The sequence below is a fragment of the Mauremys mutica genome, chromosome 13 (assembly GCF_020497125.1).
Source record: "Mauremys mutica isolate MM-2020 ecotype Southern chromosome 13, ASM2049712v1, whole genome shotgun sequence".
Taxonomy (NCBI): Eukaryota; Metazoa; Chordata; order Testudines; family Geoemydidae; genus Mauremys; species Mauremys mutica.
In genome coordinates this window covers 15,301,836-15,325,820 of record NC_059084.1, presented here as the reverse complement: position 1 = coordinate 15,325,820, position 23,985 = coordinate 15,301,836, and the positions used below count along the sequence as shown (strand labels likewise).

General features: G+C 40.5%; 2 protein-coding genes across 2 annotated transcripts; one reads left to right on the top strand and one right to left on the bottom strand.

Annotated features, from left to right (window-relative positions):
- Positions 1-5,290: 5,290 nt before the first annotated feature.
- Positions 5,291-21,960, bottom strand: DPM1 (dolichyl-phosphate mannosyltransferase subunit 1, catalytic). The gene is made up of 9 exons (XM_044986088.1): positions 21,734-21,960; positions 20,459-20,558; positions 18,084-18,117; positions 15,690-15,766; positions 15,554-15,579; positions 14,019-14,114; positions 11,597-11,665; positions 11,221-11,335; positions 5,291-5,913 (listed from the first exon to the last, which is right to left on the bottom strand). The coding sequence occupies exons 1-9, from the start codon at positions 21,850-21,852 to the stop codon at positions 5,809-5,811; spliced, it is 741 nt and encodes a 246-aa protein (XP_044842023.1). The 5' UTR covers positions 21,853-21,960; the 3' UTR covers positions 5,291-5,808.
- Positions 21,927-23,662, top strand: MOCS3 (molybdenum cofactor synthesis 3). Its single transcript, XM_044986087.1, has one exon. The coding sequence runs from the start codon at positions 22,065-22,067 to the stop codon at positions 23,427-23,429; it is 1,365 nt and encodes a 454-aa protein (XP_044842022.1). The 5' UTR covers positions 21,927-22,064; the 3' UTR covers positions 23,430-23,662.
- Positions 23,663-23,985: the final 323 nt, after the last annotated feature.

Genomic DNA, 23,985 nt, shown 5'->3' with positions numbered 1-23,985 from the left:
AGACTGTAAAGCAGTTCACATTATAAGCCCCTCACATGTATGCAGTTTTAAAAAAAAATCTCCTCTTTGTCTGAAATCTTCAAAGACTGGTTTATAACCAAAAGAGAATTATTTATTTTTAAAAAGTTAAAAGACAAACCCTTCAAGTGTATGACTTATGTAAAGGTTGGGGGGGGTCAGGGGGGAGGCATTTTCCCCATTATAGAAGAAATTATATCTTTATAATTTTGGCCCTTCTACCTCAAAAACAGCATACATTTTTAACATTGTTAGTGGCCCTTAATAAAGACTATCAATGCTACTAAAGATGACAAATATTAGCTTTCTTTTAAAAAACATGTCCATTAAAGTTCTGACCAGCTGATCACAACATTGCACTATTTATTATTGACATATTGGCTTTAGCATGCACATCAGTTGCACTTCTATTCCTATCCCCCAGCAGTGCAACCAGTGTCATTTCACTGCACAAAATGGTGAATTTGGGGTTGGCTGCAGAGTTGCACTCCTGGGGGCTTCCTATACTGCATAATACAGTGTTTGGGAGCTAAGGAGGGTCAGGAGCAGAGGATCCATTGTTGCGAAAGTCTTCCAGTCCCAAGAACAGGGGGTATACTAAAATTGGGGAGGCTATTCTAGTCACTAAGCTGGAGAAGCCGGATTGGAGAAAAAATGCTCCATGGTCCAAGAGGAAGAAAGAAGGTGAGCAGTTGTTCTCCGGACGACGCTTAGGCCAGTTCTAGGACATGGATTTGGGCATGCATTCACAGTAGACAATTCTGTTAGGGTCATCAACTTTCTAATGGCAGAAAACCAAACACCCCTACACCACCACTTCCGAGGCCCCACCCCTTCTCTGAGGCCCTGCCCTCACTTGCTCCATCCCCCCTTCCTCCATTGCTCGTTCTCCGCCACCCTCACTCACTTTCACCAGGCTGGGGGAGAGGGTTGAGGTGTGGGAGGGAGGTGAGGTCTCTGGCAGGGGGTGCAGGTTCTGGGGTGGGACCGAGGATGAGAGGTTTGGGGTGTGGGAGAGGGCTCCAGGCTGGGGCAGGAAGTTGGGATGTGGGGAAGGTATGGGCTCCGGGCTGGGGGTGCAGGCTCTGGGTAGGGCCAGAAATGAGAGATTCAGAGTGCAGTAGAGGGCTCTGGGCTGGGGCAGAGGTGTGTGTGTATGGGAGGGGGTGAGGACTCCGGCTGGGGGTGCAGGCTCTGGGATGTGGCCAGGGATGAGGGGTTTGGAGTGCAGAGGGGCTCTGGGCTGGGGCATTTGGGGTGCAGGAGGGGGAGTGGACTCTGGAGTGGGTCTGGGGTGCAGGAGAAGGCTCCAGACCTCAGCAGGGGGCTGGGGTGGTGTAGGCTCCATGAGGGAGTTTGGGTGCAGGTGAGGACTCCGGGCTGGGGCAGGGGGTTGGGATGAAGGAGAGGGATCGGCGTGCTTACCACGGCTGCTGGGAAGTGGCCACTAGCTCCCTGTAGCCCCTAGATCAGGGGTTCTCAAACTGGGGTCATGACCCCTCAGAGGGTCATGAGGTTATTACGTGGGGGGGTCATGAGCTGTCAACCTCCACCCCCAAACCCTGCTTCACCTCTAGCATTTATAATAGTGTTAAATATTTTAAAATATGTTTTTAAATTTATAAGAGGGGAGTCACACTCAGAGGCTTGCAGTGTGAAAGGGGTCATCAATACAAAAGTTTGAGAATCCCTAGATGCATGGGCAGCCAGGGAGACACTGCCCCCGCAGTTCTCATAGGTCATGGTTCCCAGCCAATGGGAGTTGCAGAGCCATCCCTCAGGGTCAGCAGGGCAGCGCATGGAGCCTCCCTGGCTGCCCACGCATCTACGGGCTGCAGGGAGCTGGCGGCCGCTTCTGGGAGCCGAGCGGAGCTAGGGCAGGCAGGGAGCCTGCTTTAGCCCTGAGCCCCCACTGCGCTGCTGACTGGACTTTTAACAGCCTGGTCAGCTCCACCGCCATGGTCAAGCAGGGGTTTCAAGCAGGTGTTCCAGTCAAACACTGGACACCTAGCAACCCTACCATGTGTACGCACTTCCAGAGAGAGACTTTAAGAACAAACATGAGCTGCTTCTTCAGAAGTGCAAGCGTTTAAGACCAGGTTAAAAGGGACTTGATTTTTTATTTTATTTTTTAAACAAAATGAGCTTCTGCTGTCTAATCCTCCCCCTACCCCCCGCTTGTTTTTTTTAAATCTTAGAAATATCAACGATGGTCGTCATTGTTTTTTTCCTGGAGAACATACTGGATAGCTACAACAACTCTGAGCTGTCACACGTTTAGAAGAGCAGTGGTATCAAAACATTAACAAAAATTTTCTCTTTCCAAACTGTTATTCACAGAAGTTTTATATAAATGTGTTAACACACACAACCACTACCCCAATGTTTTGCATAGTGACTTTTTCCCCTCAATTGCTCCACTTTCACTCTCTTGATTCTGTCAGCTGTCAAGTTGTTGAGTTATCAAAGTGACTTTTATACTAGACAAAAATCAATATTGCTAATGTAAAAGTAGTGCAAAATATTTATTTTTAACAGTGTTCAGGTCTTTGTTATAAGACATGAATTTTTTTTTCCCGTTCCTTTGCATGTTGCCTCTAAGAGGTAGCAGAAGGGGGCTCTCTCACACAAACTAGTGTTCTCTCCTCACTTCTCAAAAATTTAGTAGCAGGGCACTGAAAGGATTTTATTACTTTGTCTAACTCTACCACTGAAAATGACTATGCTAATACACTATTTATAATACTTTGAAGAACTAACATTGTCTTGTCAACATACCGTGATGCAATCTAAAGGGGTGTGTGGAAATATAAAGAAGTCTGTTTGCTAATCTCCATTGGATCTTCTGGTCAACCCGTGGGTGACATTCACTCTACACAAAGAATGAGTAAACAGGCTTCATACAGGGTACTCCATCGTGGGTGGGAGTGGAAGGAATTCACGTCCCAATTTGAGGACAGAGTGCATAGCTGCAGCCACTATTTCAGCCCCCGACTTAAATGGGGACCACTACCCCTCCCAACACTCCATTTTACAGGGACTTGTTCACATTCAGCAGAGAACCCACCTTTCTAGCATAGGGATGGTGCAGAGGGCCCCCACAACCTCGCTGAGGGATACCATGGGACTCCAGGGGTGCAGGACCCTGGTGAACAGCCCTTCACCAAGGGGTGAATTTCACACTGGTGAAGTTCTATTGTCATTTCAAAAAGGTCACTATCTGCCCACCTATATACTGATACCAGGGGCATTTTAGTTCTTCCTTTGAGGTTTTCTTTGTTCATGCTATTCAATACACTCTTCGTAAAGACTAAGAAAAGTTAATTTACAATTAATAAGTAAGAAAAGTTCTCTATATAGATAAATGTTGCTTATGAAGCAGTATTAGAGATTTTGTTCCACATTTTCAGATCTCTCTGCAAACAAAAATGTGCAGGCACCTGTATGCCTAATTTGAATACACAATCACCACACTTGCATTGATAATCAGTTAAACTGAACAAAGCCATGACCAGTTAGACACCTACCTTTCACAAGCAAACTGTAGTAACTGTGCACACAAGTCAGGTGCACACATTTTTTAATCCAATTACACACATTTGAAAATCTAGGCCACATTGTCTTGCAGTTGGATCACAAATAACTGACAATCGTGATCTCACTGCACTCCTATTATATGTTTTAACTCATTTTAAAGCTTTACGGTGACGTGGAAACAACTGTAATATTTTTGGAGTGTAAGGTAAAAAGACCTATAATTTATTATAAAAGTAGTGACAAACATTTTAAATTTTAGGCCCCGATCCTGCAAGTAAGTTGTCCACAGGTGGATCCTATTAATTTCAGATTTCATTGGGCTTGCCCACCTTTGTGTACATTGCAGGATCAGGCCCTTAGAGTGCACCAAATGAAAGTATATAAATATGGACATAATTTGTTAGAAATGTAATGTACAGACAAGATATTACAAGCTGGATGGCTAAGTCAAACCCAACTGCAATTAAATTAAAAAAGTGGTGACCACAAATGTTTTTTTTAAAAAACAACTGATTAATATTATTTCCTCTGAACACTTACAAAACTTTTAAACTAAGTAAAATATTGGAATACATACAACTTTAAGGAGGCTATGACACCAATAGATGGTAGATGTCCCAGTGATAAAATGCTGCTTAGAAATTGTTTATATTGTAAATATCCCAAGTGTGAACTAATCTAACATTCCTTCTGGTGTTTCATTTTGTTAACTAGAACCATAGATCAGATGTTTATATCTGCCAAGATAAAAGAATGCAAACAATTAAATAAAAAATATTATAGTTAATGAAGTGTTATTTCATTCTTTGGCTTTGTCTCCCTACCGCCCTACTTTTTCTAATGAATGTATTTTTAAAATCAGTACTAGTTATACACTCTATTACAATTCACGACTAGATAGTACTCTATTTTACATGTAATTTGGTATTTGTACTTTACAGCCAATTCTTTTCAGAGGCTGAGACATACTTGTCTTAATTATATTTAACATTCTTAGAACAACAGCATCCTCTGCTTTCCTCCTCCCCATGGATGCTTGATTGCCACAAAATAGGATTATGAAGTTTTCACCACCTATAAGTCATCAGTGAAACATTGAAAAAATATAGAACTATACTGTCTCTACTTCATTCGACAGCTTCTAGAACAAATACAACTTCTGCACTGAGAACTATTGGTTAGAGCCTTCCCACATGAAGTCAACACGAGGGGTCTCTATAGATTTCAGAGAGAAGTGAATTGTGGCCTATGTCACCATGGGTTTGGGTGGGATGGGTCTCTCTTTTTTAAAAAATAACAGTTTAAAGAGTATAAGATAGTTAAAGAAAAAATTATCTATAATCCGTCACAAAAAACTAGAGTAGTCCACATTTGTATATCTTTGTATTTCTGTTTCTATTACTCCTGTCTAATAGCAGGTTTACAAAAAACACGTCCCTGTAAGCATTTGTATTAGGAAATTCCTAAGCAACCCAACACTGTGTCATTTTACACACAGTCTTACTTTTCTCCAGCTCCACTGTAAGTTTTGTAGAAGTGGTCTTTCTGACATTCTATGTAGACTTTTGTTGGGAAAAAGAGGGACAGCTATTGGTACAAGTATATACAAAACCCCAATTATCTACAAACCACAAGGCAAAGATAAGATAAATCCTGTTTTTTCTGTCATTCCTTTTTATAAAAAGCCATCTTTAATTTCAACTTCTAATGTAAGCATGCAACCAAGCTTTATGCAAAAGATTATTTGGATTTATTTGTGTATTATTCTTAACACAGTATGTCTGACTGAAATTTTCAGTATTAGTCTGGAATAAAGAAAAATATTTTGTTAGAATATAATTGAGAAAAACTACATCTTTCTGTATACAGTAGGATCTTGCTAATTTGCACACTTTATAATTTTCACAGACATAAGAGAAAGGTCTCATGACACTTTTCAACAAAAATCTATAGCCCAGAACTGAAGTGTGGTCTAATTTATTAACACTTCATTATTTGTACAAAAAACAGTACTGCATGGGTTTTCATTATACATTGTTCATAAATACACTATTCATTTAATTTGAAAATAATATTCTGTGATACAGTTTATTTGCTTTATTATTGTTGGTTCACTTAATCACAAATAGGTGATGGGTCTCCTGGTAACTAGGCAAAGCAGCAAGCTTGTACAACTGTATGTATTTTAAAAATTACATTTAACTCATGAGAATGTTGCATTTTAAATAAGAATTAACTTAGGGTAAGCTCTTATCATGTAGTTGCAAACAAAGTTAACAGTCCTTTCAAGAAAGACACTATTTCATTGCCTCCCAGTTTAGATTCTCCATAGACACGGTCCACAAATGATATTGGAACCTGTTAAAAAAACAAAAAACAAAAAAAGAACAATTTATTCTAATTATTTTAGGAATTTAACTTCATTAATATAAAGAAAACACAGTTTTAAATCTAGTATGCATTTTATATTATATTTAGCACAATTAGTATGTTCAGAACACAGCATATCAACATTAAAAAAGTGCAACTATTACAGATTTAAATATGTAGTGTGCTGGTTGCGTTAGCAAAGCTACTGTGCTTTTCCACATGGAGACCAGAATAGAAGACGGGTTCCTCAGGTCGGCAGAGACTTAGCAACAACACCTGTAGTCTCCAAAGATGGATAGAATCTGCATTGGTGGTTCCTAACTTTTGTTGTTAGAGCCTCTCCTAGCAACTGATTTGTGGCTGAATGCCATCTTCTGATGTCCCTGAATGCTGTGCTAGGTATAGTTGTGTCTGGTCTCACTGTACTGCTTATTTTATCTTTCATTTTTTTCCCCTTTAGCTGTGAGAACGTGCTTGTAAGGGAAATGGGGCAAATATCTGGGATCATGCTGCTTTCTTTATCATCACTGTTCTACCCATCAGTCTTAACTGTGTGTCAAGGTTGAGATACTAGAGTGTATGGTTGATCACACCTAGAGTAATATCTTTAGACCTGTCTCTATCGTTAGCCACTGAGTTTTCTGAACAAACTGTTCTCAAAGATAGGATCAATGAAATGGACACCCAAGGGCTCACAACATGCTGTGAAGTCCCAACCAACCTACTTCTCTAAATTTCTACTGGGTCAGTGAGGCAAAAGTCCATTGGGGTGGTTTAAGCAGAGACTGCCATAACCAGAAGTGGCAGAGTTAAACAAGTACTTGCTTGATGCTCCAACATCAATTCCTCACCATTGGCAAGAGGGGGATCATGAAGTGGCCTTCTGCTCAACTTCACTTACATAACAGACACAGTACTTGTATTCAATGCACATTTGATATGCAACATCCACTTGGGTCTATGGATCTTCAACAAGCTGTTTATGTTGTTAGAAAAAAAGTTGCTTAAAATACAGAATTTTTAGTTCCTTCAGTTATATAAACTTATTGTCCAAATTCACTTGCTGTTCATGAAGGTTATAAACATATTGCTTCACCTAGGTACTTCTGTCTGTCCATTATTTTGCCAGAATGATACAAATACACTAGAACAAGAGGAAGACCAAGGACTAAGTAGGCCCATTATTCAATGAGGAGGGAACGACAACAATAGAAAAAATGAAGCAACGGCAGAAGTGTTAAATGCTTTTTTGTTTCAGTTTTCTCCAAAAAGGATAGCAGCAATGGGATGACTAACATAGTGAACATCTGTGTAACTGGGATAGGATCTGAAGCTAAAGTAGAGAAAGGACAAGTTAAGAATTATTTAGACAAGTTAGACGTCTTCAAGTCAGCCGGGTCTAATGGAATACACCCTACAATACTTAAGGAACTAGCTGAAAAGAGAGTCTGAGCCATTAGCAATTTTCTTTGAGAACTTGTGGAGGATGCAAGAGATTGGGGGAGGGATAGCTCAGTGGTTTGAGCATTTGCCTGCTAAACCCAGGGTTGTGAGCTCAATCCTTGAGGGGGGCCATTTAGGGATCCAGGGGAAAAAAAAAACAAAACAAAAAAACAACTGTCAGGGACAGTACTTGGTCCCGCTAGTGAAGGCAGGGGACTGGACTCGATGACCTTTCAAGGTCCCTTCCAGTTCTATGAGATAGGTATATCTCCATATATTAAGCAAGATCCCAGAGGACTGGAAAAGGGCAAATATAGTACCTAACCCAGGGAATTATAGACAAGCCATCTTAACTGTGGTATTCATAAAGATAATGGAACAAATAATCAGTCTGTAAATACCTAGAAGATAACAAGAACAAATCATATCAAACCAACCCAACATCCTTCTTTGACAGGGTAACAACCCTTGTGGATGGGGAGAAGCAGCATATATGATACATCGTTACTTTAGTAAGGCTTTTGATACTGTTTCACATGACATTCTCATAAGCACACTATGGAAATATAGCGTAGAGGAAGCTATCAAAGTGGGTGCACAACTGGTTGGAAAACAGTGAGAGTGTTATCAATGATTCACAGTCAAGGTGGAAGTGCATATTGAGTAAGGTCTCGTAGGGATCTGTTCTGGACATGGTTCTATTCAATACCTTTATAAATAATTTGGATAACGGTATAGAGAGTACACTTAAAAGTTTGTGGACGATACCAAGCTGGAAGGGGCTACAAGTGCTTTGGAGAACATGTTTATTATTCAAAATAATCTTGACAAATTGGAGAAATGGTCTGAAATAAACAGGATGAAATTCAGTAAGCATATATGCAAAGTACTACACTGAGGAAGGAATACTCTATGGGAAATGACTGCCTAGGAAGAAGTATGGCAAAAAAGAATCTGGGGGGTATAGCAGATCACAAACTAAATGGGAGTCAAAATGTAATAAATACTGTTTCAAAAAAAGCAAACATCATTCTAGGATGTACTAGCAGGCATGTTGTAAACAAGACACAAGAAAGTAATTCTTCCACTCTACTAAGCATTGATAAGTCTTCAGCTGGAGTCCTGTGTCCAGTTCTGGGAACCACACTTGAGGAAAGATGTGGATAAAATAGGAGAAAGTCCAGAGGAAAGCAACAAAAATGATTAAAGGTCTAGAAAACATGACCTATGAGGAAAGATTGAAAAAAATAGGGGTTGTTTAGTCTGTAAAAGAGAAGACTGAGAGGGGACATACTCTTCAAGATACGTAAAAGTCTTGTAAAGATTATCGTGATAAATCGTTCTCCTTATCCACTGAGGACAGGACAAGAAGCAATGGGCTTAAATTGCAACAAGGAAGACTTAGGTTAGACATTAGGAAAAAACTTCCTAACTGTCAGGGTAGTTAAGCACTGAAACAAATTATCTAGGGAGGTTGTGGAATCTCCATCATTGGAGATTTTTAAGAACAGGTTAAACAAACACCAGTCAGAGATGGTCTAGATAATACTTAGTCCTGCCTCAGTTCAGGCGACTGGACTAGATGACCTACCGAGGTTCCTTCCTGTCCTACAATTCTATAAGAACTCTTAATATTCTAATACAAAAGCATGTGTTAAATAAGAATACTCCAAGGCCCAAATTCAACAACATTAACTCTGCAGAAGCATATAAAATAAAAAAATTGGATCTGCACTCAACTGGCAGTTTCAATCAGAAATCAGCTGGCATGTGTAATACAAATACACACCACACCCTTGTTATTGTGCCAGAACTGAGTATGTCTCATCTCCAGGCACAGCTGCCTATGCCAAAAGAGAGGCCAAGGCAATCATCTGGCAGATACAGTTCTACTTCTCACAACAAGAACAGCTAGCCAAAGAAGAACATAAACTAAGACATCCAACAAACTCCCCCAGCTTTCTCACTAGGATCCCTTTGACAACATTGATAAGCACCTCAACAGTTATATTTAGCTGGGCTAGGGGAAAAAATAAATAAATAAATCAGTAACTCCATGCTGGAGAGGAAGTCAGTGCAAGATGCTTAAAGTGGCATGGCATTCCATGAACAGTGAAAAGAGAACATTTTGTATTCACAAGCCATCCAACATCACGGTATCTCAGGGCACAATTTCCTCTACAGAATTAGAATTTACCTCCTAAACTGTTGCTGGACTACACCTTCTTGTTCAAGAGCATATCATATTTTTAAATGGTGATGATTTACATAGTGCAAAAGCCGTAACCCATATATCACCAGAATGTGCATCCTGTACATTGAAATGAATTTCACACCTGGTACAAACGACCAGCAAAATAAAACAGAGAAGCATAGGAGACCATCCAGGTACGGCATATGCCAACTCTGCTTCACACCACACAACTGTTCTCTTTTGAGTTGGTAGATATCAACTATCTTTTTCTTTTCATGGCCAAGTTTCATATTAAACTTTGACTACTATTAGAGGGGTAGCCGTGTTAGTCTGGATCTGTAAAAGCAACAAAGAATCCTGTGGCACCTTATAGACTAACAGACGTTTTGCAGCATGAGCTTTCGTGGGTGAATACCCACTTCTTCAGATGCAAGAAGTGGGTATTCACCCACGAAAGCTCATGCTGCAAAACGTCTGTTAGTCTATAAGGTGCCACAGGATTCTTTGTTGCTTTGACTACTATTGAATTTTAAAGTATGCACAGAACTGAAATCCTAATCTTTGTGTGCAGATTCTGCAATCGTGTGAGCATGCACATACATGTGCCTAATTTAAACCCTAGCATCTGCAATTACCTAATCTGCATGCACATCTATGTGCCCCATTTTTCTGAAAATCAGGGCCTTAAAGATCTGTATCTAGATAAGCATTTCCAGGAAGAATCTGTCAGAAACAACAAATATTTGTATGGTTCTAATATATATGATTTAAACTACATTTATACATTTTAAAATGTGTCATGAGTGCCTAGAGATTGAGGATTTATCATCATTAATTTTTGCATTACCGTAGCACCTAGGAGCCTCAACCATGGACCAGGGCCCAACTGTGCTAGGCACTATACAAACTCAGAACACAAGACTGTCACTGCCCCAATTTAAGTACAAGACAGGTGGCAGACAGACAGAAGGGGGAAGTACAAGCAAACAAGAAGACATTGTTGGTCAGCATAATCAGCAGTTATATCAGTAGCCTAACTCCTGTCAAGTATTTTTTAGGCATCCTGGCAAAGGAGAGTTTTAAGGATATTTTAAAGGAGGATAATGAGGTAACTTTGCAGATGTCTCCCAATCGTGAGAAACTACAAAGAGGTTTGAAAATTTAGCAAGTGGACAATGGAAGCTAGGAGATGGTGCAAGGGATGGGTTGGGGACCCTGGGACAAGTGGAGAGGAGAACGGAAGAGAGCAGATGAGAAACTTCTGCATCTGTCAGGAGAGAAGGAGGAGAGAGAGAGTTACAGAAGGTGAAGGAAAAGCAAACCAAGGGGACAGAGAAGGTCATATATTTTGTCAATTTTCTTTTAGAAGAATTATGCAAGATCCTGCACCGAGAGACAAATGGAAGCAGGAGGTGAAGGTCTGAAGAGTGAGTCAAAGGTTGCAAAAAATATCAGCTATGAGTGCAAGTGTGAGATTTAATTATGTTGGAGAAGTAGAGTTGTGTGCATAACCCCCTTAGGCTTAATTGGGAATCCAAGCCTATAGCTGCAATGACACTTCCTATGAGTTCTTGTTCGGTAGTTTCTTTGCTTCTAATAGCCCTTACCCACATTTACAGTATACAATTGAAATGTGATTTTCTATGCTTTCACTGTACCTCTCCAATAGTATATCCTAACTGTCTAGCTCGAACAATCATTTCCATCTGGAAGACGTATCCTTTAGAAACACATTTTTCCATTAGTTTCTGCAAGACCTCCTTTCTGTATAACCTGTAAATTGAAATGAAATTGAAACCTGTGGCAAAACTTTGGATTTCAGATACAAAGATAACATGTACAGGCATTGTACTTACAGCCTACCCACATTAATACTGTTTAAAAATAGTCACTAGAAAGTTTTATGACTCTAATCCATCTTTCTTTACTCTAATAGATGTCATAGTTCCCAACACATATTCTTGGCTAGCAATTGAGAAAATTTTAATATAACTTCATAATTATTAAAAAAAAAAAAAAAAAAAAGGCATGTACCTGAAACTTCCTGTTAAATCTGATGCACCTGGTCTCAACAAAACCTGAGTCACAAAGTTGGCACCACGACTGTCAAAGAGGATAAGCATGTCAATAACCACGCAAAAAACAAGTTTAGAAAGCACAAGCAGGGTTTCCACAAAATAATTTACCATTTTAACATAAAAAAGGCAAGCTTTTATTGCTTTATATGGAAAGTTATGTAACTAAATAGGTTTTCACTGCACTAGACTTGATTAGATCAGTAAATACACATTTTGCTTTTCAACTGGAAGTGAATATACAGCTAACTGAATATTCTTTAAGAAACAAAACGGTGTTTTAAAAAGCCAGATTTACTATCCTTTTACATGTATATAGCAGAATTATCATATACAACCACACATTATACTGCATTATAAAGCAAATTGCAATACAAAATATTTTGCAATATAATTTTAGACAGATTAGTCTTCTGCCTGGATCATGTTCACCTGTAATGGGAGGAGAATGATGGCCTAGCAGACAGGACATTGAACTTAGATGTAGAAGATCTGTGTTCAGATCCTGGTTCAGGAAGATTTCTGGTGTGACTGTGGGCAAGTCATTCCTAAGGTCTCACAACTGTAAGGGGGCATGACTTCATGTATAACTCTGTAGCTCCAAGCACACTTTGGACTCTAGACAGTAATTCTATATAGCCAATATAGGAACAGAATCAGTACATTCCACTTCCTCCAGGCTTTTGCTCTAGTCAACCTGGTTTGGTTGGCAGGAAGAGGAGGGGTAACTCATCCTGCCATTTCTGATTTTTTTTTTAATTATCAGAAACTTAATAAGTGAATAGACTAATGTGAATTGTTTGAAGTGTACAAAAAAAAGTTTCCATTTATTCTAAGGTATCCAAGTCTTGCTTTGGGGTTCCCATTTAGTTTTTACCTTATCCAATTAGCTAGCAAGCGAGTATCCCTCTCAAAGAATGCAGCTCTTCTCTTCAGATTTAACATTGCTACAATATTATATCGTCCTGAACTCTACCACAGTTTCCTGCCTAAGAATGATTGTTCTATCTTCACCAGTTCCTATGGGGTCAGACTTAAACCCAAGAGGAAAAAACACCCACATTCACCTGAAGCTTACAAGGAGCTCCTTGTAAGCTCAAAAACGTTGCTCTCAGCAACAGAAGTTGGTCCAATAAGAGATATTACCTCCCCACCTTCGTCTCTCATAAAAATAAAATAGCATTAAAATTAAAAAAAACTCTAAACATAATAGGTGTGGTGCCAACTCCTTTTCAAAATGATTACCTGGGCTTTTGCTCCCAATTCTTTTGAGGACCAACTGAGTCAGACTTGTTTTGAGTGAACAGACCTTAGACAAAGTTGAGAAGAGCAAGAATTTATATAAAAAAAAAAAATCTACCCCTATTGATTCAGCCCTCAGTGACTACAAGTCCACCACAGAATTCAGAAGCTGATCTCCATGTATATTTGTGACTTACAGCATTTTTATTTTATCTTCTCTTTAGAAAAAAAAATATTTCCAACTGTCCATAGTTAGAACTGTATTGGCCTTTCTGGCAAGATCTAAGGAATGGTTTATATAGGCTGGTAATTAATTTTAACATGAAAACTTATGTTAGATAACGCTTAATAAATGAAAGACAATATTATAACCAAAAGGAGATTGAGTGGGTTATTGTCCGTGGGAAAGGCCAGCACAGTCTTTAAATGTAAAGGTACACACCTATGAACTTGGAAGAATTGGGAGCAGTGTTCTATTTGTGGCAAGGAAGGGAAATAGGAAATAGAAGCTAGTGTTCTATTTGTGGCAAGGCCAAAAATTGTCCCAAATTGATACACTGCAGATTTACCCACAGTAGTGTTCCAACTCTGACCTAAGTAGTCCAATTGTCCCAAAGAGATCACATGATTAAGCTTTTTCTTGATGTTTTCTTAGCCAGAAAATTACCAGGCATACAAGTTTCTATTCTATTATTAAATATTATTTTGTGATGAGAAGTACTGTTCTGTTTAAAGTACTTATATGTCCCCACATCACTGTTTTATCTTAGTGCCTCACAGCCTTTATTCTCAACATCTTTGGGAGGTAGGGAAGTGCTATCCTAATTTTACAAATGGGGAACAGAGAAGCTACATAACTTTCTGCGTGTGAACCTGGGCAAGTCTCTGGTGGAGCAGGGAATTAAGGCTGGGTTTCCCAAGTCCTAGGCTATAATGCCTTAACCACTGGACATTCTTTCCTAGTCATTTGAGATCTAGTCCTGTTCACACAGATCTGCAATTTAGACTCCTGGGAAGGGGAGTCCCAGAGATGAAAGACATGATGATTTATCGGTTGAGAGTGCTTTTCTTTGAAATTATTGACAAAAAGTTTGAGCAGCAATTTTCTTATCTGCAAATATATAGGTAAAAATACTAACCTGATTATTTTTCTTTTCAAATCCCAGCCGTACACACCTCCATTTCCTTTATACCGAGTTCCAGACACAATGTCAAAGTTACCTTCTTTTTGCTTTCTTCAGGAAATACAATTTATTTCAAACATGAAAAGTCATTGTATCAGTTTAAAGCGAATTTATATTTTATAGACCTTCAAACAAGGTGGGATAGAAGTTGGCATGAAGGCAATAATTATGTTGGTTATAAGCACTATACATTTATATACCTTTTTAAACTACTCTCTTTACATTCTTATAAAGCAGGACTATTTCAGAGCATCTTGTGATGCTTTTTACCATCTATCTCATAGAACTTCAAAGACTGCTTCATGAATAATTTATCTAGACCTACTTATTTAAGAAAGGCAAAAGAAATTAGACTCCAATGTAAAATGGAGATTTAAAAAAAAGTATTAAAATATTTAAATAATAACAAGTATCAGAGGGGTAGCCGTGTTTGCTGCTTCTACAGAACCAGACTAAGAATCCTGTGGCACCTTATAGACTAACAGACGTTTTGCAGCATGAGCTTTCGTGGGTGAATACCCACTTCTTCAGATGCAAGTAGTGGAAATTTCCAGGGGCAGGTTTATATATGCAAGCAAGAAGCAAGCTAGAGATAACGAGGTTAGTTCAATCAGGGAGGATGAGGCCCTGTTCTAGCAGTTGAGTGAAAACCAAGGGAGGAGAAACTGGTTCTGTAGTTGGCAAGCCATTCACAGTCTGTGTTTAATCCTGAGCTGATGGTGTCAAATTTGCAGATGAACTGGAGCTCAGCAGTTTCTCTTTGAAGTCTGGTCCTGCAGTTTTTTTGCTGCAGGATGGCCACCTTAAGATCTGCTATTGTGTGGCCAGGGAGGTTGAAGTGTTCTCCTACAGGTTTTTGTATATTGCACACAATAGCAAATCTTAAGGTGGCCATTGTCTTTAACTAGTTTGCAAAGGTGTAACTTATTAAACACATCAACTGATGATGCACTAGCAGGACTAGAATTCGACTCTCTCTCTTCACTATCCTGGCTCCTGCAGGAACAACAGGAATACAAAGCAGTAAAAAAAACTTAATTTAGTCATTTAACTCAGCATCTCTAATGCTAACTGCACACATGAAGCAGAACTGTAGAATAAGAAGATACCATTTTTACTAAGTTACTTTTCAAAGTAGAACCAGTTAAAGGAGAAACGAAAGTGCTTAGTCACTCATTCTTTCTTCCTTTAAAGACATGTTATTGTTATTGTATCCTTAAGCAAATAAAACTTCCATTGAAGTCTATGGGAGTTTTGCCGGAGTTAAGGATTAATGTCTGTGGCACTGGTATTTCAGAAATATTTGGGTCATCTTAGAGCCACCCAAATCCTTGCCCTGACTATGTTTCTTGATGCAGTTGGTGCTAAGCCTTGAAACAGCTTTTTTTGATTCAATGAGGTAGCCATATAGTAATGGAAGATATTCTAATGTTAACATATAACTTCAACAGCTTAAAAGTTATACTCCAAATATTAAAAATAGTACTCACCTGATGAACTCTGGAATAAATTTTGGCTGAAAACAGGCAGATGGGTGGGAAAAGAAAAAAAAAGAAAAACAAGTCAGTAACAATTAATTAAAAACACTTACAAAAAAAAAAAAGACCACACAAGATATAAACTTACATGGTGCGAGAGGTCCGCATCCATAATAATAATGAAATTCCCTGTGGCATGCTGCATTCCATGAATATAAGCAGTGCCTGGTGAAGACATCATAGAAATAATTTCATCACTATCTTAACATGCACACAGGTCTCTAAGCAGATTCAATCTTTCTACAAAGTCTCAAAATTATATTACAAAAGCGGATTAAGTAAATGCTCCTGAGTTTGTTTTTTAAATAGGATAGAAAAATCATCGTAATGTTTGAAGATTGATGTTTCTCCAATAATTTCAGTACTAGATTCGAAAAGTGTAAAACTTTGCAGGACAAACTTCACTGCAGTAGAAATAACCAGAAAAACATCACTTGGTAAATGGATAGCCAATACAGGTAAGATTTTCCACAGTGCCCAAAATACTCAAAAATAGACTTATGCACATAACTCACTCAGTTGCTTTTGAAAATTTTACCACTGATCTTAAAGATACTTCTTATTAACTTCTACTTTGTTCAGTCAGTCAACATTTATGAAAATGCTCCATCTGATGCCTAAGCTAAAAATCTTTCCTTCCTCGATTTAATTTTTTTTTCTTTTAACCACACTATCTGAATCAGTTCATCTATATCAATAAGAGACAGAACAAGTTAAGGTATCCAAGTTTTTCCTCAAGAAGGCCACTTTCCGATTTCAGTGATGCTGTTTTAAGTCCACATTTTTTCCAACAACACTACAAGGGCATAATTGAAATCAATATCTGGCACATGGTCTTCATTACCTCAGATTAACTTTGCTGTCCTCCTAGAAATTTTCCAAAATATAAACGTGAGTTTTAAAAAGCATGCATCCAGATGTGGACCTTGGTGCCCATATCAAGCATTTACACAGGAAATTCTACTTCTAGTTAATGAACAGCTCATCGCTTGTCTCTTTCTCACGATGTTTGCAAAATTACAAGCCAGGAATGTTACTGATCCATGCAGTGTATATAACTAGTAAATAAACTTATTACAGGGAAGACAGGGTGCATTAAAAACCTTGAACCAAGCCAATTTTAATAAATATAAATAAATACAGGACTTTGTTCTTTGAAACACAGAACAGAGGATCACAATCAAGGTCAGGATAAAAATTAGGTAGAAAATAAAAAGATACCTAGGTTTCTTAGGATCTCATATCTAAATGAGAAAATAAAAGGTGAATTTAAATACAGACAATTCAGTATCGAGACTTAGAATTTTGTTCCCCTTTTGGGTATTGGCACATACCATAGTTAAACATTTCCTGTGGGACAAGTAGATTAATTATTCAATAAATAGGGCACCTGAAATACTTCACCAGCTTGTGGGAGTGGGAGCGTCAAGATTCAGTAAGAGACAAACACTGATTTTCATTAAGTCAAGTAGGTAAGTTGTGTTCCATTGCTTTTTCCATTTCAATTATTGGAGGTGAAGAAATCTGGCATGAGTCCGAACAGACTAATCTTCCCCCCAGTATGTTTTGTGATAAATGTTTACACTTGAGTAAGAATATTATCAAATGCTTAATTTTTGCCTTTTTTTTTTTTAAAGTAACAATGAAAAACAGACATGGTCTGCATATTCCTTGAGTAGTAGTAATGAGTCAACGTGGAGCTACAGAAGGCCCAATCTTGATAATTTAAATTCACAGCAATCTTAGAATTGATTACAGTAGTTCAGGATTGGCCCCAAAATTAGGACTATATCCTGGTATGTGATAAGCAACTCTTGTAATGTGCCTAAAAGACTTCAAATTCATAATGAACTTAATAGGGGAGGACGGTGCTCAACAACTTGCATGACTGGATCCTTAAGGGAAATGTATGATTTGAATTACAGTAGTACCAACATGTCCTGTTAAATTGATCCAAGCCACAATAAGCACTGTACAAACACATAGTAGGAAAGAGTCCCTGCTCTGAAAACCTTAACAAATTAAGGTCCCAGTTCTGCAATTTGCTGCACATGGGTAGACTGTTATACTTGCACGGAGCCCTAGTGACTTCACTGAGTCAATGGGGTACCATGTGAGCACAGCAGTCTGCCCTGTACAAGTGGCAACTTGTCTAAATTTAGGACCCAACTGCGTAATAAGTAGGTGGAGCAGGGGAAGAAGGATGAGCATAGTAACTGTTTTCCTGCTACTATGTAGACTGGCCAAGACCACAATTTGCAGGTTTGAGGTTGTGGGGAACTTGTTGTAAGTTCACTATAATATAATGTGTGTGGTTTTTTAAATCATTGCACATTTGTTTGCTTATAATTACTTGACAAAAATGTTTATTTCTGTCTGAGGGTTCCACTATGACTCCTCCTATGGAATGTTAAAACTAAAACCCAAACAAAACAGAGAGCAGGAAGTTTTACTCTAAACCAGAAGCTTAACGAGTACTTACCCAATCCCAGCTTTTTTGCTCTGGGCCTTAGAAGCTGCAAGATATTTGGGGGGAGGGGATTAGGCCATAAATTAATAAAGTTATATTAGCTGAGACTACAGTTTCTCTCACTTTCAGTGACATGCCACCGTTACATAGCTCAAGATGTTGAGCCAATATTGAAAGAGATCCTTTTCCTTTAAATATCTAGATACTACAGAGAATCAAATTCATCTAAGGAAAGACAGGTTCAATGGAAACATTTATATTAACTGGATATATAAACTAGATTAAAACCAATCTATTTTAAATTTTACTGAATAACTGCTATATAAGGAAGTCATTCCGGCTGTTTTCTTAAGACTCTCCTCCCCCAATACCCACTGTTTGAAATACTCTCTTACAAAGCTGAACGCACAATTTCCCCCACCAATTTTGTGGGGTGACATATTAAGAGGTAATATCTGAGCAAACTCTTGGAGTGACTTAAGATAGTCAGTACTGAATATATACTTTTTACACACAAGTGTAATTCAGCTTAATAGTCACTCATCTTACTGAAAATCATCAGTAAGATTTTATTTGGATGACCTACCACCTCCTTGATTCTGTGCGGACCCTTCTGAGCTCCCATAGAAGTCAGAGGGAGCTCAGCACTTCACAAGTCTAGGTTTCTAGCCCAAGGGTTTTTTTGTTGTTGTTTTTTTTTAAAAAGAGTCTAATGTTAGACACTCAACTCCATATTTAGATTCCTGTCTGATTTTCAAGAGTGCTGAGCACCTCGAAATTCCCACTGACATTAATAAGAGTTGGTGGGTGCTCACTGAAAAGGATGAACCAAATATGGACTTTGGAGCCTAACTTTAGACGCCTTGATTTGAAAATGTTGGCTTCTTCTGATACATTGTAAGTGTCTGTAAGATCATGAACATTAGTGTGAAAACCAAAAGAGGACAAGGATAGACCTCTTGTAAAAAGTCAGTCATCATTAGAGCTTCTATAGAGTGGTTATTTCATTCTCTTTTCTTTTTCCCAAAAATCTTTGTATGATTCTGTGTAGGAATCTCAATTCCTCTGTTTCTCAGCCAATTTTAGAAAATCAAAAGTAGATTCATCAGCATCAAAAACTTCTTGACCTTCAGTAATGGAGTTTCCTGAGACCAGGATACAGTTACTACCCAGCAAACAGGAAGCACCATCAAATTATTTAAATACAGACCTTTGTGCATCAGTCAGAACTGATTTTGCTCACTACCCACAATTAATTTCAGGAAGCAAAGAAAACTGGACTACAAAGAAATCATAACTGATTTTTACTGATACTCTCTCATTTTCCTGGTGTTAGATCAGGGTAAGCAGATGCCTATGCCTACATGGAGTTCCACTAAATTATATGAGGCGCCACGTTGTAATCAAGGGTCAGCTTATGTGGATCCAACTGCAGGATTGGGGGCCTTAGAGACAAATAGTGACCTGCATTTGGTATAACTGTTTTATACAAAGTAGCAATAGAAAATTCAACAAAAAAATCCAAACTCCATATACACACTTCTCCTTACACAATCTTTAAAAATATTATTTTAATTCACTAACACAATCTTAAACTTCAGTCCCAGAAAATGAAATTTACAACTGCCAATTAGTGGACCCGGGAGGTTGGGGGGGAAAAGGGAGATAAAACATATTACATTTTTTGTTGCTCAGAACACAATGAAGCTGAACTTCTAGTTCTCAGACCATAGTATGCGTATGTGCTTTTATCACTGAAATGAAGCATCTTTAAATACTCAAACTCTGACTGAATTAAAGTGATATTTATCTCACCATATATACTTCCACACTATTGTTCTGTAGTAGTACAGAGAACAGAAACCCTTAACAATCCTGTTAGAAGGGTCTTCTAAGTAAATATACTAATTAATATGAAGTAAATTATGAAGAGTAGACTAACATACATCTACATAGTTGCTCACACCTGCAGCCAAAGAAAGTGAAATTCAGCGTTATCTATTCCTCATCTTTCTTTTTAAATATCCACAGGCCAAGTACAATCATCATAATTTCTTTGACCGGAATGAAGTATGTGGACAAAGTACTGAAAACACTTTGTAAACATAAATTCACAGGGCTTCACAATATTCCCTGTGAGGCTGCTATTATTACTATCATCACCATTTATCATCATGGCCCCTTAATATCTCTTCTAGTCATACAATTCTATGATTTTATTGTACGGTAAACTGGGTCACAACAGTTAAACAGATTGCTCAGGGATATAAAAAAAGCCAGGTCTTGCACTCAGAAGCCCCAACTCTAATCCCCCATTCTAACCACTTTACATACTTCCCAATTCACCAAAAAATAAAAGCAAAGGAAAAAAAAAACATACGACTCACAATTTTATCTGAACCATATATCTTTTCCAACTGTTCAGCAACTTCCCGTGTCCCATCTGGGCTTCCATCATCTATGACTATAATTTCAAAGTTGCTTCCACTGAAATGACAATTATTTTGAAATGAACATGGGGGGAAGCCAATTTCAGATCTATGTTGTTTTCAAAAGGCTTGAAACAGGAGAAGAAAATGCAGAGTGGTCCGCTAGCAGCCAGAAATACAAAAGTTGCAGCTTTTAGAGACATGTTTTAATGTACTCCTGTTTCACTTACATCTTAAGATGCAGTTGCTTCACAGCAAATTGAAACAGTACCAACCTGTTCATCATCTTACTACGAGACTCATTTCTAGTCCCAAGATTGTGAGACTCTGGATATTAAAATGATCATTGATCCCTTGATCTAGTGATTTTTCCTCATAGTGGTGCAGGGGTGATTACAAATGCTAGATTTGTACTCTGTTTACAGTAATTTTGTTTCCCTAAATAGCCACAGTGGGGGTGGGGGGGGGGAAGGAACTCTTCACTGTTCAAGGAGAGGCACAATTAGTGACAGCACTTTCCACTACTAACGGAAAGATTTTAGACATTTTCACACCATGAATGACTTTATTATCCCTCTAGGCTATTGCTAGTACTTTATAAAATCTTATGGACAGGGACCAACTAGTTATATGAATATTTATGCTCAGATTTTCAAAAATCTGTATGTGGGTGTGTGTGTAACTATGCAAAAAGCCAGAGAGCTCCAAAAAGCAGCCCCGGACTTAATTGTGAGCTTCTTGGGGGCATGCACCGCAGTTTTGTTTCACAGGTGTGACCCCAACACAATGGGGGCCCGTGTTAGGCACTACCACAACACACAAACAGCCGTGTTACAACCTGACCTCGCCTAGGGCCCCGCGAAACGCGACGCTGGAGAGGTGACTAACGCGGAGCGCCCGTGTCCGCAGGGAGGTTCCGCTCACACCGCAGCAGCGGTCCCCACGGCCGGAGCTGGGCGCTGTAACGGCGGCCGATCCGCGACCAACCCGGGCTCCGCAGCTCGGCTGGGCTGGCCCGGCCCGTCCCTGCTGCGAGCGGCCGCACCCCGCCAGCGTCCGTTCAGCCCCCGCAGCGATCCCGCCCAGAGGCGCCGGGTCCAGCGGGCTCGGTGGGGGGGGGGGAGCGCAGGCGGCGGAGCGGCACGGCCGGGCCCGTGAGCGGGCGCGGAGTCGGGCCCGGGAGGGCGGGGGGAGTCGGGCCCGGGAGGGCGGGGGAAGCCGGGCCCGTGGTACCTCTCTTGGAAGCTCCGCACCAGCAGCCAGACGATGAGCGGCAGGTTCTCGCGCTCGTTGTACGTGGGCAGCAGCACCGAGTACTTATCCCGAGCTCGGTTCCCGCGGGCCGCGGCCATGGCGGGGCTACAAACCACCCGGAACTAGGGGAGCGGTTACTACACTCGGGGAAGGAGGCGGCTACCCCGGCGCGTGGCACCGACGTGTGCGGAACGGGTCGGGCTGGGCAGCCGCGCTGTCACCGGACCTGTCAGGGTGTCGGACCGGAAGCGGAAGTGTCCCTCAGCTCGGGCCGGGCTAGGCGCGCCTGGCTTGCCCCGTCGCTCCGGTCATGGCTCTGAGCGAGGCGGCCAGGCTCCGGGCCGAGATAGGCCGCAGGGAAGAGGAGCTGCGCGCCCTGCAGGGGCAGCTGGCCGCCGTCCTGGCGAGAGAGGCCGCTGCGGGGCCGGCGCTGCCCCCGCTGGAGGCGAGGGCCTCCCTCAGCCCGGCGGAGATCCTGCGCTACAGCCGGCAGCTGGTGCTCCCCGAGCTGGGCGTGCGAGGGCAGCTGCGCCTGTCCCGCTGCGCCGTGCTGGTGGTGGGCTGCGGCGGGCTGGGCTGCCCCCTGGCCCAGTATTTGGCGGCCGCCGGCGTCGGCCGCCTGGGGCTGGTAGATCACGATGTGGTGGAGATGAGCAACCTGCACCGGCAGGTCCTGCACGGGGAAGCGAGGGAAGGGCTGCCTAAGGCCCTGTCTGCAGCTGCCACCCTGCGGCAGCTGAACTCCACGGTGCAGTACGTGCCCTACCACCTGGCCCTGAGCCCAAGCACTGCCCTGGAGCTGGTCCGGCAGTACGACGTGGTGGCCGACTGCTCAGACAACGTCCCCACCAGGTACCTGGTCAGTGATGCGTGTGTCCTCGCTGGGAAGCCGCTTGTATCAGCCAGTGCTCTCCGCCTGGAGGGGCAGCTGGTCGTGTACAACTACCAAGGGGGACCCTGCTACCGCTGTCTCTTCCCAAAGCCTCCTCCACCGGAGACAGTGACCAACTGTGCAGATGGGGGAGTCCTGGGCGTTGTGCCAGGCATCATGGGGTGCATCCAGGCCTTGGAGGTGCTGAAGATAGCTTCAGGGATAGGTTCTACCTTCAACCAATTCATGCTAATGTTCGATGCCCTTGAAGGCAGATTTCGCAACATCAAGTTAAGACCCAAGAAACCAGACTGTGCCATTTGTGGTGACAAGCCAACTATGACCAGCCTACAGGATTATGAAGCATTCTGTGGTTCATCAGCAACAGACAAGTGTAGAACTTTATGCCTACTGCCAAGTGAACAAAGGATATCTGTAGAGGAGTACAAAAAGCTACTGGATGAGCAAGTCCCTCATATACTGATAGATGTTCGTCCACAGGTAGAAGTGGACATTTGTTATCTTGTACACTCTATCCATATTCCTTTAAGTAAACTAGAAGGAAAAAATGAAGAATGTTTGAAATTTTTAGAAAAAAGAATATGTGAAGAAAACCAAAGAACTAATGGCAAAATGACTTTCCCAGTATATGTTATTTGCAAACTAGGAAATGACTCTCAGAAGGCTGTGCGAGTTTTACAGGAGTTGTCTGACAAAGAACTTGGTATGATATTGGCTAAGGATATCAGAGGGGGGCTTATGGCTTGGGCTAGCAAAATCGATCCATCGTTTCCCCAGTACTAACATTCTACATATCAGAACAGAAATTATCATAAATTTCTACTGCTAAATGGTCTAGTTTTATACCTGCTCAGTTTAGTAACTACTATGGTGCATGTACAAACTGGGGAGAAGATACCACACATTTATTTGTTAAGTGCTTTCTATGTTAACTTCTAAAAATTCTGTATATGTTTGAAATTAATTTCTCTTTGTTAACATTCTAAACGTTTGTATAAAAGAAATACTACACTTGGGGTTTTTTGTTTTTGAATTGTGGAAGTTTGGTCTAGTGAATTGAACATAGATGTGGGAACTACTGAGTAGCAATTCTGGTCCTGAAAGTGATGCACTTGTTGCACTTTGAAAATCTTTACCAATTCACCTATTGCTGGTCTAGCACCATTTCAGCTCCCTTGATACTAACAATGGAGAAAGCTTTAAGGGTGCAGTGGTAAAAATTGCACTAGCACTTCCACCATTGATAACATCCAGGGTGATGCATCAGTAATAGACCAGTGAGATGTCACGAAGCTGGAAGGGGTTGGAAGCACTTCAGAGAACAGAACTAGAATTCAAA